At 34.9% G+C, this 13,451-nt stretch overlaps 1 protein-coding gene across 1 annotated transcript; it reads left to right on the top strand.

Moving 5' to 3' along the window:
• The first annotated feature begins 242 nt into the window (after nucleotides 1-242).
• LOC105788192 (embryogenesis-associated protein EMB8) lies at nucleotides 243-9,082 on the top strand. Its single transcript, XM_012614960.2, has 8 exons — nucleotides 243-667; nucleotides 774-902; nucleotides 1,065-1,196; nucleotides 1,697-1,839; nucleotides 1,929-2,026; nucleotides 2,141-2,235; nucleotides 7,716-7,769; nucleotides 8,648-9,082. Exons 1-8 carry the CDS (start codon nucleotides 296-298, stop codon nucleotides 8,861-8,863), a joined length of 1,239 nt encoding a protein of 412 aa, XP_012470414.1. The 5' UTR covers nucleotides 243-295; the 3' UTR covers nucleotides 8,864-9,082.
• The last annotated feature ends 4,369 nt before the right edge of the window (nucleotides 9,083-13,451 follow it).

The raw sequence follows: 13,451 nt of genomic DNA, 5'->3' as shown, positions 1-13,451 counted from the left end.
CATCTCAACATCTGTATTAGAATATGAGATTACAAACTATTATTTCATTTCAAATATAGTATTATAATGTAAGATTTAGTCAGCCAAAAGCCCCTAATGGAAATATTTTTGCTATGTGACACTTTTGTCATGCCTTAAATTAAAATTAATAATATTAGTGACCATTTCGTAATAAATTAAAATTTAGTGATTAAAATGTAATTTAACCCTTTCACTAGTTATAAGCACCCGATTCCGCTTCTGGTACCTTGAGTGGAATCTTCTTTTACTTAACATCCAGTCTCTTAAAAAGCCAATGGCCAAACTCTCTTTGGGCTCCACATTTTCTATCTTCCATTCCCGCCACATCCGTCCTCCACTCGCCGGCTGCCACGTCACCGAAATGACAGTGGCCGATCACCACCCATCGTTGGAGGTCGTAGGCGGAGCACGTGATCGCTTCCTCCCATCTCTCCACACCAACCTCCGCCTACCCTACAACCCTTTCCCCCTCATCGCCTGGAACCGTCACGTCGAGACCATCTTCGCCTCCTTCTTCCGCTCTATTCCCCAAGTCAGATTACGACGGGAGTGCCTCCGAGTCAAAGACGGTGGCTCCGTTGCCCTCGATTGGATCTCCGGCGACCACCGCCGACTTCCTCCTGATTCTCCCGTCCTCATTTTACTCGTAACATCAGATACAATAACATTTTAAAAAATATTGCTACTATCAATAAATCATCTTATCCAAGAAGCTTCAATTTTTACTTTTGCCATTTTAATTTTTTGGGCAGCCGGGTTTGACTGGAGGAAGCCAGGATTCATACGTAAGACATATGTTAACTAAAGCAAACGGTAAAGGGTGGCGCGTTGTGGTTTTCAATAGCCGAGGTTGTGGAGAAAGTCCAGTTACAACTCCACAGGTAACAATGATATACTCCTTTTTCACTTTTTTTTGCTGCTTGATTTCAAGCTTTTTTTATTTTCACCAAAAAAAAATTTGGGAGATTGGGGTTCCTTCCTTTAATTGTTTTAAGAAAATGTCTGTTGATTTGTTTATTTGAACGACACTAATATATATGCAGTTCTATTCAGCTTCGTTTCTTGGAGATACGTATGAAGTAGTGAAACATGTTGGTGCTAGATACCCAGAAGCTAATCTATATGCTGTTGGTTGGTCTTTGGGTGCAAACATTCTTGTTCGATATCTTGGTAAAGTAAGATAGCAACATAACTGTCCATTTTATATGTTTCCTTTTTTCAGTTTCTTTGTAATGAAATCTTTTGCTCTATTTGGTTACTTTTGATGTCATTGGTAGGAATGTTAGTTTATTTTTTGTGAGAAACTTCGTGTTGTTCTTTGACGACAAGAAGGGAAGAGGACTTGGTAATTCTTGATTGAGCACTTCATTATAACTTTGAGTGGGGAATCAATGGGAAATTCCAACTTTTAAACTGGAGTAAAGATTATGGGGACTGATAACTTTTAATTTAGCCCAATATGTGGTATTTAGAGACGTTGGTGCTAGTAATTTCCTTGATAGCTAATGTTTAATATGATTTTGCTGCTGACCTGTTCTAAGTTCACTGATTTGTAGGAGGAATTTTTGTGCTTTTTTATGTTCGATAAATTCTCGGGTCTATTCTGCTTCCTATTTCTCCATTTATCACAACAATGTTATCATTTCGTCTGTCCTTGATTGCATTCCACTTGCAGGAATCTCATGCTTGCCCCCTTTCTGGTGCGGTGTCATTGTGCAATCCTTTCAATTTGGTCATTGCTGATGAGGATTTCCACAAGGGCTTTAACAATGTTTATGACAAAGCTCTTGCTAGAGCCCTCTGTAAAATATTCAAGAAGTAATTCCCTATATGATACTCATATTTGACTATTTTTATCAACTTCATATCCCAGTTTCCAGAGTTCCACTAAAATCTCTTGTGCTTAGGCATGCTCTCCTATTTGAAGATATGGGGGGTGAATTTAATATCCCCTTAGCTGCCAATGCAAAATCTGTCAGGGACTTTGATGAAGGATTAACACGGGGTATGCTCTTACTGTAATTGCCATTTTGAAAAGAGGTGTGGGGGTGGATGGAAGGGCTTTAGTGTCTATAACAAAACCTTATTTTCTTATAAATCTTTCTTTCTCACCTTTCAGTTTCATTTGGTTTCAAGTCGGTGGATGACTATTACTCTAATTCAAGCAGTTGTGACTCGATAAAACATGTTAAAAGACCATTGCTCTGCATCCAGGTGATATATTTGTGTGATTCTGGAAACAAGTTTCCTGAGTTCCTTAGCTACTAGCATATGTAATATATTACTCTTTTGAGTCTTGGCACTGACAAATTGTTCGCCTAGTGTTTACTTCTTGTTATTGTTAGTCCATCTCACTTTTTTGCTAATGTAGATTATTCTTTTATAGCAATCAATTGAAGTCTGCTAGTGGATTCCATACTGAAAAGGCTCAGAGGAAAAAATTTTGTTGTTATTCTACTGCTTTAGTTTACAGATTATAAAGAGGAATAATCATTTTAAAGGAAACAAATCCTAATTTCCTAAGAATCAGTAACTGAGATTAGTTTCTATTTACAAGGGAACTACTAGTAATAAGGTAAGATTTCTATCCTTAATTATAGGGATTCCAATGATTTCTATCCTTAATTATAGGATTTCAACACTCCTCTCAAGTCGGAGTGTAGATGTTAATCAAACCCACTTGCCAATAAGTTCTTCAAACATGTTTCGCTCAAACTTTTAGTTAACATGTCTCGCAACTTGTTGTCTAGGAGGTAGGTAGGTGATGCATACTTCTCCGAGTGTATTTTTCTTTTATAAAGTGACGATCTATTTCCACATGTTTGGTTCGATCATGGTGCATGGATTATATGCTATGTCGACAATGACTGGTTGTCACAAAGACATCTTCATAGGTCCGGTATAAGGCACTTTTAGTTCTCTCATAAGTTTTGTATCCAAACTCCTTCGCATATACCATGAGATAGTGCTCGATACTGCTTTTCAGACCGCTGCGTGCTACAACAGATTTTTTGCTCCTCCACGTCACGAGATTACCCCAAAGAACTACAATAGCCGCTTGTAGAGCGCCTATCATTAATGAAATCTGCCTGATCGCATCAAGTAGACTTCCACGCTTCGGTTGCTGATCTTCTTGAAGTACTGATCTTTACCAGAGTTCCTTTTAGATATCTTAGTATTCTATATGCGCTTCCAGTGCTTCTCCCTCGGGCATGCTTATATTGACTAATAACACTCACATCAAGGCTATGTTTGGACGGGTGTGAGATAGGTAGATGAGCCCTCTTACTAGACGTTGATATCTCCCCCTGTCGATTTCTTCTCCATCCTCATTAGTTCCCAATTAAAGGTTAAAATCCATAGGAGTTTTACCGGTTTGTCGCCCATCAAACCAACTTCCGACAAGAGATCAAGAACATATTTCCTTTGGGAAATGAAGATATCTTTTTTCGACTTTGCTACCTCCATACCAAGAAAATATTTAAGACTCCCTAAGTCTTTAAGTTCAAACTCTGTACCAAGAAATTCTTTCAATCTCAAAATTTCGCTCGAGTCATTTCCTGTTAATATTATATCGTCGACATAAACGATAAGGATGCAGCATTTACCCTCTTCCGAGTGCTTGTAGAACATGGTGTGGTCTACCTGTCCTTGAATGTAATTTCTGCTAGTCATAGCTTTTGCAAATCGGCTAAACCACGCTCGTGGAGATTGTTTCAGCCCATACAAGGACTTCTTCAACTTACACACTTGGTCCTTGTTTTTTTCAAACCCGGGTGGGAAATCCATGTACACCTCCTTATTTAATTTCCCGTTGAGAAAAACATTTTTTACATCCAATTGAGTCAAGTGCCAATCAAGGTTGGCTGCAAGAGATAGCAGGACCCGAACGGTGTTTAGCTTGGCAACCGGTGCAAATGTCTCGTTGTAGTCGAGACCATAAGTTTGGGTGAATCCCTTAGCCACAAGTCGAGCTTTGTATCGGTCAATACGGCCATCGGGTTTAAATTTCATAGTGAAAATTCATTTGCACCCTACGGTTTTTTTCCCTTTAGGTAGATTCGAGACTTCCCATGTTTCATTGTTTTTGAGGGCCTTCATTTCTTCCATCACGGCTTGTCTCCACTCAGCTGATTCAAGAGCCTCTTCTATATTTTTTAGAGTTTTTACAGAATCAACATTAGTCACAAAAGCTTTGTAAGACTTAGATAAATTTCCATAGGATACAAACCGAGAAATAGGATGTTGAGTGCAGCTCCTTGTACCCTTTCGAACTGCAATTGGAAGATAGATGGACGGTGACGGAGGTGGGACTTCTGTTTCAGAACAGTCCTCGGTTGGAGATGTAATTGGCACTGCTGTATCAGTTTTAGGAGGACGATTCCGTCGGGAGTAAACTTGTATTTGGTGTTTTCCTTGATCAGGTGGTTGTTGTACTTCGGTGGAGGTATTGTTATTGGGAAGGACGGTGTTAAATTCTTGCTGCACAGGGGAAACAACAATTAAATCTGGGATAGGTTTGTTTGTAATAGTAGTAGTAGGATCAGGAGGTATAATGAGGAGAGTATTAAGGGTCTCATCTTCATTAAAAATCTCCCCCTGAAGATGAGATGCTGCAAAGTATGGTTCATTTTCAAAGAAGGTAACATCCCGAGAGACAAACATTCGGCGCAATGTTGGTGAGTAACACTTATAGCCTTTTTGTGTAGGGGAATATCCAATGAAGATGCAGGTGTGGGCTCGAGGATCAAGTTTGGATTGATTTGTTTGATGGTTATGGACAAAAGCTTTACAACCGAATATTTTGGCTGGAAGATTAGGAACATGAAATAGAGGGAAGGCCCTTAAAAGAGTATATAGAGGTGTTTGGAAATTGAGAATCTTTGATGGCATTCGGTTTATGAGATAACAGGCAGTGAGGACAGCTTCTCCCCACAAGTATTTTGGAACATTCATAGTGAACATTATGGCTCGAGCCACATCAAGGAGATGACGATTTTTTCTCTCAGAGATCCCGTTTTGTTGAGTGTCAGGACAAGAGCTTTGGTGTATAATGCCTTGGTCAAAAAGGTATGGACTTAAGACAGAGTTGAAGTATTCTCTCCCATTGTCAGTACGGAGGGTATGTATGGTAGAGTTAAATTGGGTTCAAACCATTGAGTGAAAATTTTGGAATACTTTGGGTGTTTCAAATTTTTCTTTGAGTAGATAGACCCAACAGACCCTAGTATGATCATCAATGAATGTTATAAACCATCTAGCCCCTGTAATATTTTTCACTCGGCTGGCTTCCCATAAGTCACTATGGATTAGCGAAAAAGGTTGGGACTGAATATGTGGTTTTAATGGGTATGGCACACGGGTATGTTTAGATAATTGACAAATTTCACACTTCAAGGAATTAATACTTTTATTTCGAAATAACAGCGGAAGATGTTTTTTCAAATACACAAAGTTTGGATGTCCTAACCTACGGTGCCATAACATAATAGTGTCCTCTTTTGAAGTGGATAGAGCCAATCCCCCTTGTGTACTGTTTTTATTCCAAATATATAGTCCATCATCAACTTTAGCATGCCAATCATCCTCCCCGATTTCTGTTCCTATATCACACAACCAATTGCAGAAAATTCAGCAAGAACTTTTTCATCTTTAGTAAGTTTACTAATTGAAAGTAAATTACAGGACAAGTTTGGGACATGTAGGACTTTATCGAGAGAAAAACTCTCTATCATTTGTACTTCTCCTATTCCAGCCACAGGTGAGTAAGAACCGTCAGCTATGCGGATTCGGGATTTGTTATGACAAGGAGCGTAGGTGTGAAACAACGTGGAGTCACCTGTCATGTGATCGGAGGCGCCCGAATCGAGTATCCAAGGAGATTGATTATTAGATTCAAAAGCAATGTTGAGGGCAATACCTTGAGTGGCTAGAGATCCATGAGTAGTGGGAGTACCAAGTATCTTATGGAGAGTCTCAAGTTGTGTTTTGGTTAAGCGAATATCAAGAACATCATCAGCAGTAGTGGAGGATAACATGGCAGTCTTATTATCCTTCTGTTTTTTTTTTCAGGATAGCCATAGAGTTTGAAGCATTTTTCTTTTGTATGACCAACACGATTGCAGTGACTACACCATGGTCTTGTTGATCCAGAATCATTTCCAGCACGTTGTTTTTGTGGCTATGGACCTTTAGAGATGAGTGCAGAGGATTCAGTAGAATGGTTAGAAATCGGGGTCATAGGTTTAGGTTCCTTTGAACCTCTCATCATGACAAGACGACGCTTTTCCTCTCTTCTAACTTCTGCAAATGCTTCACCGATCGTTGGAAGAGGTGATTTGCCCAGAATTCGGCCACGGACCTCTTCTAACTCACGGTTCAGTCCTGCTAAAAACTTATAAAGACGTTCATTGTTGAGATGGGTCATAAACCTGTTGTGTTCTACGCCTTCACCCCAATCTGCCTCATAATACATATCCAGTTCTTGCCACGAAATTTTCAGATTGTTGTAGTAGTGAGTTACCTCGAGTGTTGCTTGTCGGATATCCTTTAACTTAAGCTTGATCTCAAATACTTGGGAGGCGTTTCCAAGATCTGAGTAGTTTTCTTTGACTGCATCCCTCATGTCTTTTGCAGTTTTGAAAAAAAGATATGTGCGGCTTATATGGCCTTCCATCGAATTGATTAGCGAAGTCATTACAATTGAATTGTTGAGTTCCCAAGTGGCATAAGTAGGATCAGCTATGGTTGGTCGTGGAATTTCTCCATTGATGTACCCTAATTTGCCACGACCACGAATCACCATAAGAACCGATTGAGACCATTACAAGAAGTTCTTCCCATTTAGCCAATGATTGGTGATTATAAGGGAGGAATTAATTTCACCTTGAGAGATTCCCTGATTGATATTCTGAGTTATTTGTGATGTCTCAGTTTCAGAGAAATTTTCATTGATATCACCCATTAGAGGACTAAACCGAAGGAATTTTTAGGAAGGAAAATTAGAGAAAAAATAGGATCGAATGAATCCTAAAGCCCTGATGCCATGAAAAAACTCAGAGGAAAAAATTCTGTTGTTATTCTACTGCTTTAGTTTACAGATTATAAAGAGAGGAATAATCATTTTAAAGGAAACAAATCCTAATTTCCTAAGAATCAGTAACTGAGATTAGTTTCTATTTACAAGGGAACTACTAGTAATAAGGTAAGATTTCTATCCTTAATTATAGGGATTCCAACACATACAAACATTGGGGATTGGGGTGGTTTCTTTCAATTTATTCCTAATAGGTTTCCTGACAATGATTTATCACAATGTATAATTTTAAGTCTTGCATAATTTTGAGGATTAGATGCCTTCACTCATCCATTCATGTTCTCATGTCTGGAGCTTGCTGTTTGAGGAACGTATGAGGATGTAAGCAGCTCAACTGAATCATTAGAGCTGAATTTTATGGCTCTAATGTATATTATTTAGATTCTTCATCTCTCTTAATTGTCTTTGGTGCATGTTACCTGAATCATGTCTGTAACAGTTGTTTTAAGCATGGAGGTGCATGACTAGCTTCAATGTTTCCTTGTTGCATAGCTTATCTTTTAGTTTAGAGTTACATTTTTGTTTGGGTTCCGATGGTATGTTTCAGAAGGAAATTCCCATTACTACGTTCCCCTTATGTTTGAATGTGTTATTGCAGGCTGAAAATGATCCAATTGCACCATCTAGGGCAATTCCTCGAGAAGATATCGAGGTATGTTTATAGCTCTCTAATTTATTGAGCTTTTAAAAGAACAACAAAAAGGATAATTGTAAATCCTTGAATACAACTGGAGCACACAGATACAAACCTCCCTTTTTGTATGATGTGTGGCTCTCACCAAATGTGGTTGACAGAAGGACTCCCCAAATCCATTCCAAACCTTTTTTCTACCAGCTGTCATCTACCTTCTTTTATGAAGCTTGCCTTCCTAGACTAATTATTCTGAAGATTGTTTTCCTTTAAACAAAATACCAAATCAACTCATCGCACCCCATTTTAACACATGCTATTCATCAAGGTTTTCATCTAGTCGTTCCATTTCTCTCGTCTAATATTCTTTACTGTTGGATATTATATGCATAGGTTCTGAAGTATCATCACAGTTTTGTTCTAATTTCGGGAAGTAAGGAACTCTCATTTGTTCCTGAAACTTCTAGCCGAAATATCCGAAATATTATTTTGGCAATGAATCATCCATCACTACAAGAATTTCAAGTTTCTGCCATTAAAATTTTGTCGTGTCTATTTCATTGTATAATTACTAGAAGTCAGTGTGTTTGTTCTTAACTAATGATTTGGCGAATTTGACTTATCAAAAACTCCTAGAATAAAGCATAAGAGAGGCTATGCATAGTAGGTGGTGGGACTACTTTATGGCTTCAACTATCATGTTGGTGGCTCTGCCATAAAGAGTGTCAGGATACAGAAAAATGTTAAATTGTATAGCCCCTTCTGAATGATTTCTATCTTGATTGTTGCTCTGTATCGTCATTCTTTTCAAATTTCTTACAGTCCATTTTGTAAAGATCAATTTACATATCCTCTTTGTTTTAAAGTGCTGTTTCTAATGAAAGATCATGCTTGCTTAGGAAAACCCAAATTGCATGTTGATAGTGACACCCAAAGGTGGCCATTTAGGGTGGGTTGCGGGTGCTGAGGCTCCATTGGGAGCTCCTTGGACTGATCCTGTGGTGATGGACTTTCTCGAGTATTTGGAACGAGGTGCATCCAAAACTGGCAAATTTTTGGGTGACTCGGAAGCTGTGCAGCGTAGTTCAGGGGAGTTGCATCATATAGAAGTGTAGCAGGTAAACTATTACGAATCACCCATTCTTGGCTGGCCATATTATTTGTGGTATAATCAATTTGATTGTAACAATAAGCTCAATGTAGTATTCCCGATTCTTTATTTTCATACTACACTGTCGTATCCAGAGGAACTTGTATACAGACATGGTGATGAAGGTTGATTTGTACAATGTAATTTTTTTGGAGATCAATAAACAATGAAGTTAATTTCAGTACACGCAGGTCATCCTTTTAGAATGAGTCAACTAGGTGAGTTGACTCTACTTAAGTTCTAGGTAAAACTAGCTTGCCTAAACTAAAGGGGCCATCTTTGGCACAAAAAAAAAAAGAAACCTAAAGGGGCCATCATGAATCAATCAGGGATGAGGGTAAAATTAAAAGTATTAAAATGAGCTTTTCATGACCTTCAATGTTGCACATAAAATTACAAAAGTTGTAATATTCTTTTTTTAAGAAATAGTTTTAGTTATAATATAATTTTTGGACTTTGAACTTGGCAATTAGGTTCACTTTGGTACCTATATGTTTTCTTTGTTCACTTTGGTACCTAAATTTGACAATTAGATCCATTTTGGTTCTTGAATTTGTATTTTGTCAAGAGTTGATGATGTGACCAATGTTTTTGAAACATGATTGGACCGGTCTGTTTGACCGATTGGGTCGAGAATTGATCGGTGAAATGGTCCAAATAAAGGGGTTGAACCAATTGAACTAGAAACTACTTAAAACTGATAAAAATATTAAAAAATTTGGGACAAAAATCAGTAGTTGAATAGTTTGAAATAGTATAATAAATTTTTTTATTCTTACAAATTTTTAATTAATTATTAATTATTAATTATTGTTGGTCTAGAAATTGAATAGATCAAACTAATTGGATCAGGAACTAGTGGTTTGACCAATTCAACCACTGACCCGATTATTAGAATATTGTACCACGTCATTGCTGGAAAATTTATATAAATTTTTTAATTTTCAAGTGATGATGTGGCACAATCTTAGAGTGCCACATTATCAAACTCTTATATTTTTCAAGTTTAAGGACCAAAATGAATTTATTTGTCAAGTTCAAATACCGAAGTGAATAAAAAAAGTACAACAAAAGTGAACCTAATTCCTAAGTTCAGGGTCAAAATTATATTATCCCTTAATTTTATTAAGAGTTGTGTAATTAAAAAATATAATAATTTGTGTAAAAATTGTAATAATTTCGTAAAATTAGATACCTTAACAAAACATTATAAAAACTGTAATAATTTAATTAATTGGATTTTTTTTTGTAATTAGTGTAATACAAAACATCACAAAATATAAAATTTTGTATAAATGGTATAATGCACAAAACATTACAAATGTTACAATAATTTATATAATTGAATAATATTTTATAAAATTGTATAATTATATAGAAATTGTAAAAAGCTATACAATTGAATAATATTTTATGTCATGATAAATTCAAACTATAATTCTCTAGGACAAGGAGAACAATGGTGGGGCTTGTTTAGAACAAAACGTTCGTGTTCATAAAGACGGCAATTTATGAGCCATATATGCAAAGCATTTACTTAGCCCTAAAATGGGCAAAAATATAGTGTCAGATATTGCACCTAAATGATTGAAGACACGAGAACAAGGAATCGATCAAAGATCTTCATGTATTTGGGTGTGGCTCAACCTCAGACACTTGCATGTGTCACTATGAACATCAACATTTTCCCTTACCTAAGAATTGCATTGTAGTACCTCCCCTTTATGGTCTATTCTGCTGTGCTTAAAAAAATACTTTTGATTCTAAAAGTATTTTTGAAAAAAAAGTTGTATTAAATAAACTACTTTTGGCTAAAATTTTTAACTTTTTAAAAAAGTAGAAACTAAAATTTTTAGTTTTTCCTCTCCCAAAAGCATTTTTAATGCTTAATTACTTTTTCACCCCTTCAATAACATAGTACTTTCCCCTTTTTTTGTGCTTAATTACAAATGTGTTAAAATTATTAATTAAAAATAAAAAAATTTAAAATACTAATTACAAATATTTAATATATTAAAATATTAACAACAAGTTCATATATTAAAATGAGTTAGATCTTGTTCTTCATGTTCTTCTTGTATGGAAGGATCTTGTTCTTCTTTTTCATTTTCTCCTCCTACCTCTCCACTTTCACCATAAACATCCTAGATCTCAAATTTGCTTTTCTTTTTTTCCCTCAACATATGCATCTTTTTGTTTTTGAATGAGTTAGATATCACTTTTTAAAAATAATTAGGCAAATGGAGACATTGGTTGAACAAAAACTGGACGCACTTACATATGTTTAAAGCTATTTTTAAGCAGGGATGTTTGAAGGGTGGAGGAGACTTCACTTGGGGTGTTTGAGAACAATGAATATCACAATCAATGTCGGGCAATACACAAAGTACCATTATTGTCTTTCAATCCATGTGCAGTTGCAAAACTCCTTATACTTTTACTCAACCCCTACAAGTTTGTTATAAATCTGCTTTTACTGCTATTAAACTATTAAAACTAAATCTTTAATCTTTGACTTATACCCAACTAAGCTATTATGGTGCAAAAGTATCTCTTGTATTTATTTAATAGTAGGCGGTTAATTAGTTATATAATGATTATAGCGCAGCGTTTCTTTCATTTTAGAATTATATGAATTGGAATGCTACATCATTTGTATCTCTTTCCAAGCCTTTAATGTTGCGTTAATTGTTTTAGCCATTCTTATAACTTAATTTTTAGCAAAGAGAAGGAAAGTTTTTTTGCTTATTTTGAATATGTCTTATTTTTACAAGAATTTTTACTCATTTTTTCTAATTTCATGTTTAAAATTGCACTAACTATTCTTTATTTTGTATCTAACTATTGTAATACATATGCAGTAAATAAGTATTTTCCTCATGTTATTACACTAGTAACCAAATGAGACATTAATGTTATAATATTAAAATTAATGAATATTAAATTGTTGAGTTTAAAATATAGTTTTTTTCTAAAAAGACATTAATAATATTTAGCAAATTAAAATTTATATTTTCAAATATAATAAGATTTAGTTACATTCTTTGATTAAAGTAGAGCAAATATAAATAGAAAATTACAAAAAATTGAATATTAGCAAATTATGCATTAAAACAAATTAATTTTATAATATATAAAAAATAAATAACATGTAAGAAATAATTAAAATATTATTTAAATTATAATATAGTAATATTAATATTTAAATTATGATGAATTTTGTATAATTTTAATATTAAATATTTTTAAAATGAAATCTAAATTAATTATATGTTTTAAAAATATTTTGTAATTACATCACCTTTTCAATTTATTAATAATTTTTGAAGAAATTCATTAATTTTTTTAAAAAACTACTATCATAAAAATATTATAAGTTTAATCTACACAATTAACTCTGCATCGCATGTGAATACCAACTAATTAATATAGAATTTCGAATGTATACAACATAACCAATTATCTATATTAAAAAATATATTTCAATGTTAATTAACCATTCATTTAGTTCGTAATTAATTATGATTACATGTTTATTATCTTAATTTCTTTTCCTCGATGTTGAGATCGAAATACACCAAACCTCTAACAACCTTGTGGACGTTTGCAGCCATTAGAAATAAATTAGAGTCGTTGTAGCCATAAAAACCAACATTAAATGCAGTATGTAGCTTCATTGTACCAGTAGAAGGAATCTTGTATCGGTAGAAGGCTTTCCAAAATATGATCGTTGGGCTCATTTTATCGGTATAAGTTCCCTTTTATTGGTAGAACTCTGAGGGTTTCATTTGGTATTGGTACAACCAATAAGAGTATCGATAGAAGTGCAGGGGATGTTGAACTTTGGCTACTATCTTGACTTGTTTCAATACAAGTCCTCAAGGTATCAGTAGAACTCTGGTGGTTTCAACTCGTATCGGTAGAAGCCACCACAGTTTCCGTAGAAATGTGGGAGAGGATGAACCTTAGCTACTATTTTGACTTGTTGCGGTAAAAGTCCTCAAGGTAGCGGTAGAACTCTGAGGATATCGGTAGATCTGACCAGGGTATCGATAGAAGTCCTAGGCCAAAAGTACCTTGCTAACTAGAGTGCGTTCTACTGATAGAAGTCTGGGTTGTATTCGGTAGAATTCTGTAGCCTTTTCAAGGTCATTTTCATCTTGAGTTCAACTGATACTTGTCCAACTATGTATTGGTAAAAGTCTTTCAGACTTCAAAAACTCGTTAAAAGATAAGTTAATTCAAGGCTTTTTAACAATTTATTTTGTCCAACACTTTGAAAATAATTTTAAGGACTTATAAACAATTTTTGCAAATTTAAGTAGGAGACTTTTAATATTCTTTTTGTTATATCAAAATACTTGAAAAAGTAGAGCTAACAATCTCCCCCTTTTTGATATAAAAAAAAACATTTTAAAAATTTGCTAACTCCCCCTATCTTAAACATTATTTTCAAAGTAAGCTCCTTTTGAAAAAATATTTTAGACGCCATTTCATTTAAATTTTCAACTTAAGAATTTGGCTTTAAGATTAAGTTGAAAGAATTTTTTGTG

Source organism: Gossypium raimondii, chromosome 2, assembly GCF_025698545.1.
Source record: "Gossypium raimondii isolate GPD5lz chromosome 2, ASM2569854v1, whole genome shotgun sequence".
In the NCBI taxonomy this organism is placed as follows: domain Eukaryota; kingdom Viridiplantae; phylum Streptophyta; class Magnoliopsida; order Malvales; family Malvaceae; genus Gossypium; species Gossypium raimondii.
The sequence above is the reverse complement of the archived record's forward strand: the minus strand, read 5'-3'. Positions and strand labels throughout refer to the sequence as shown.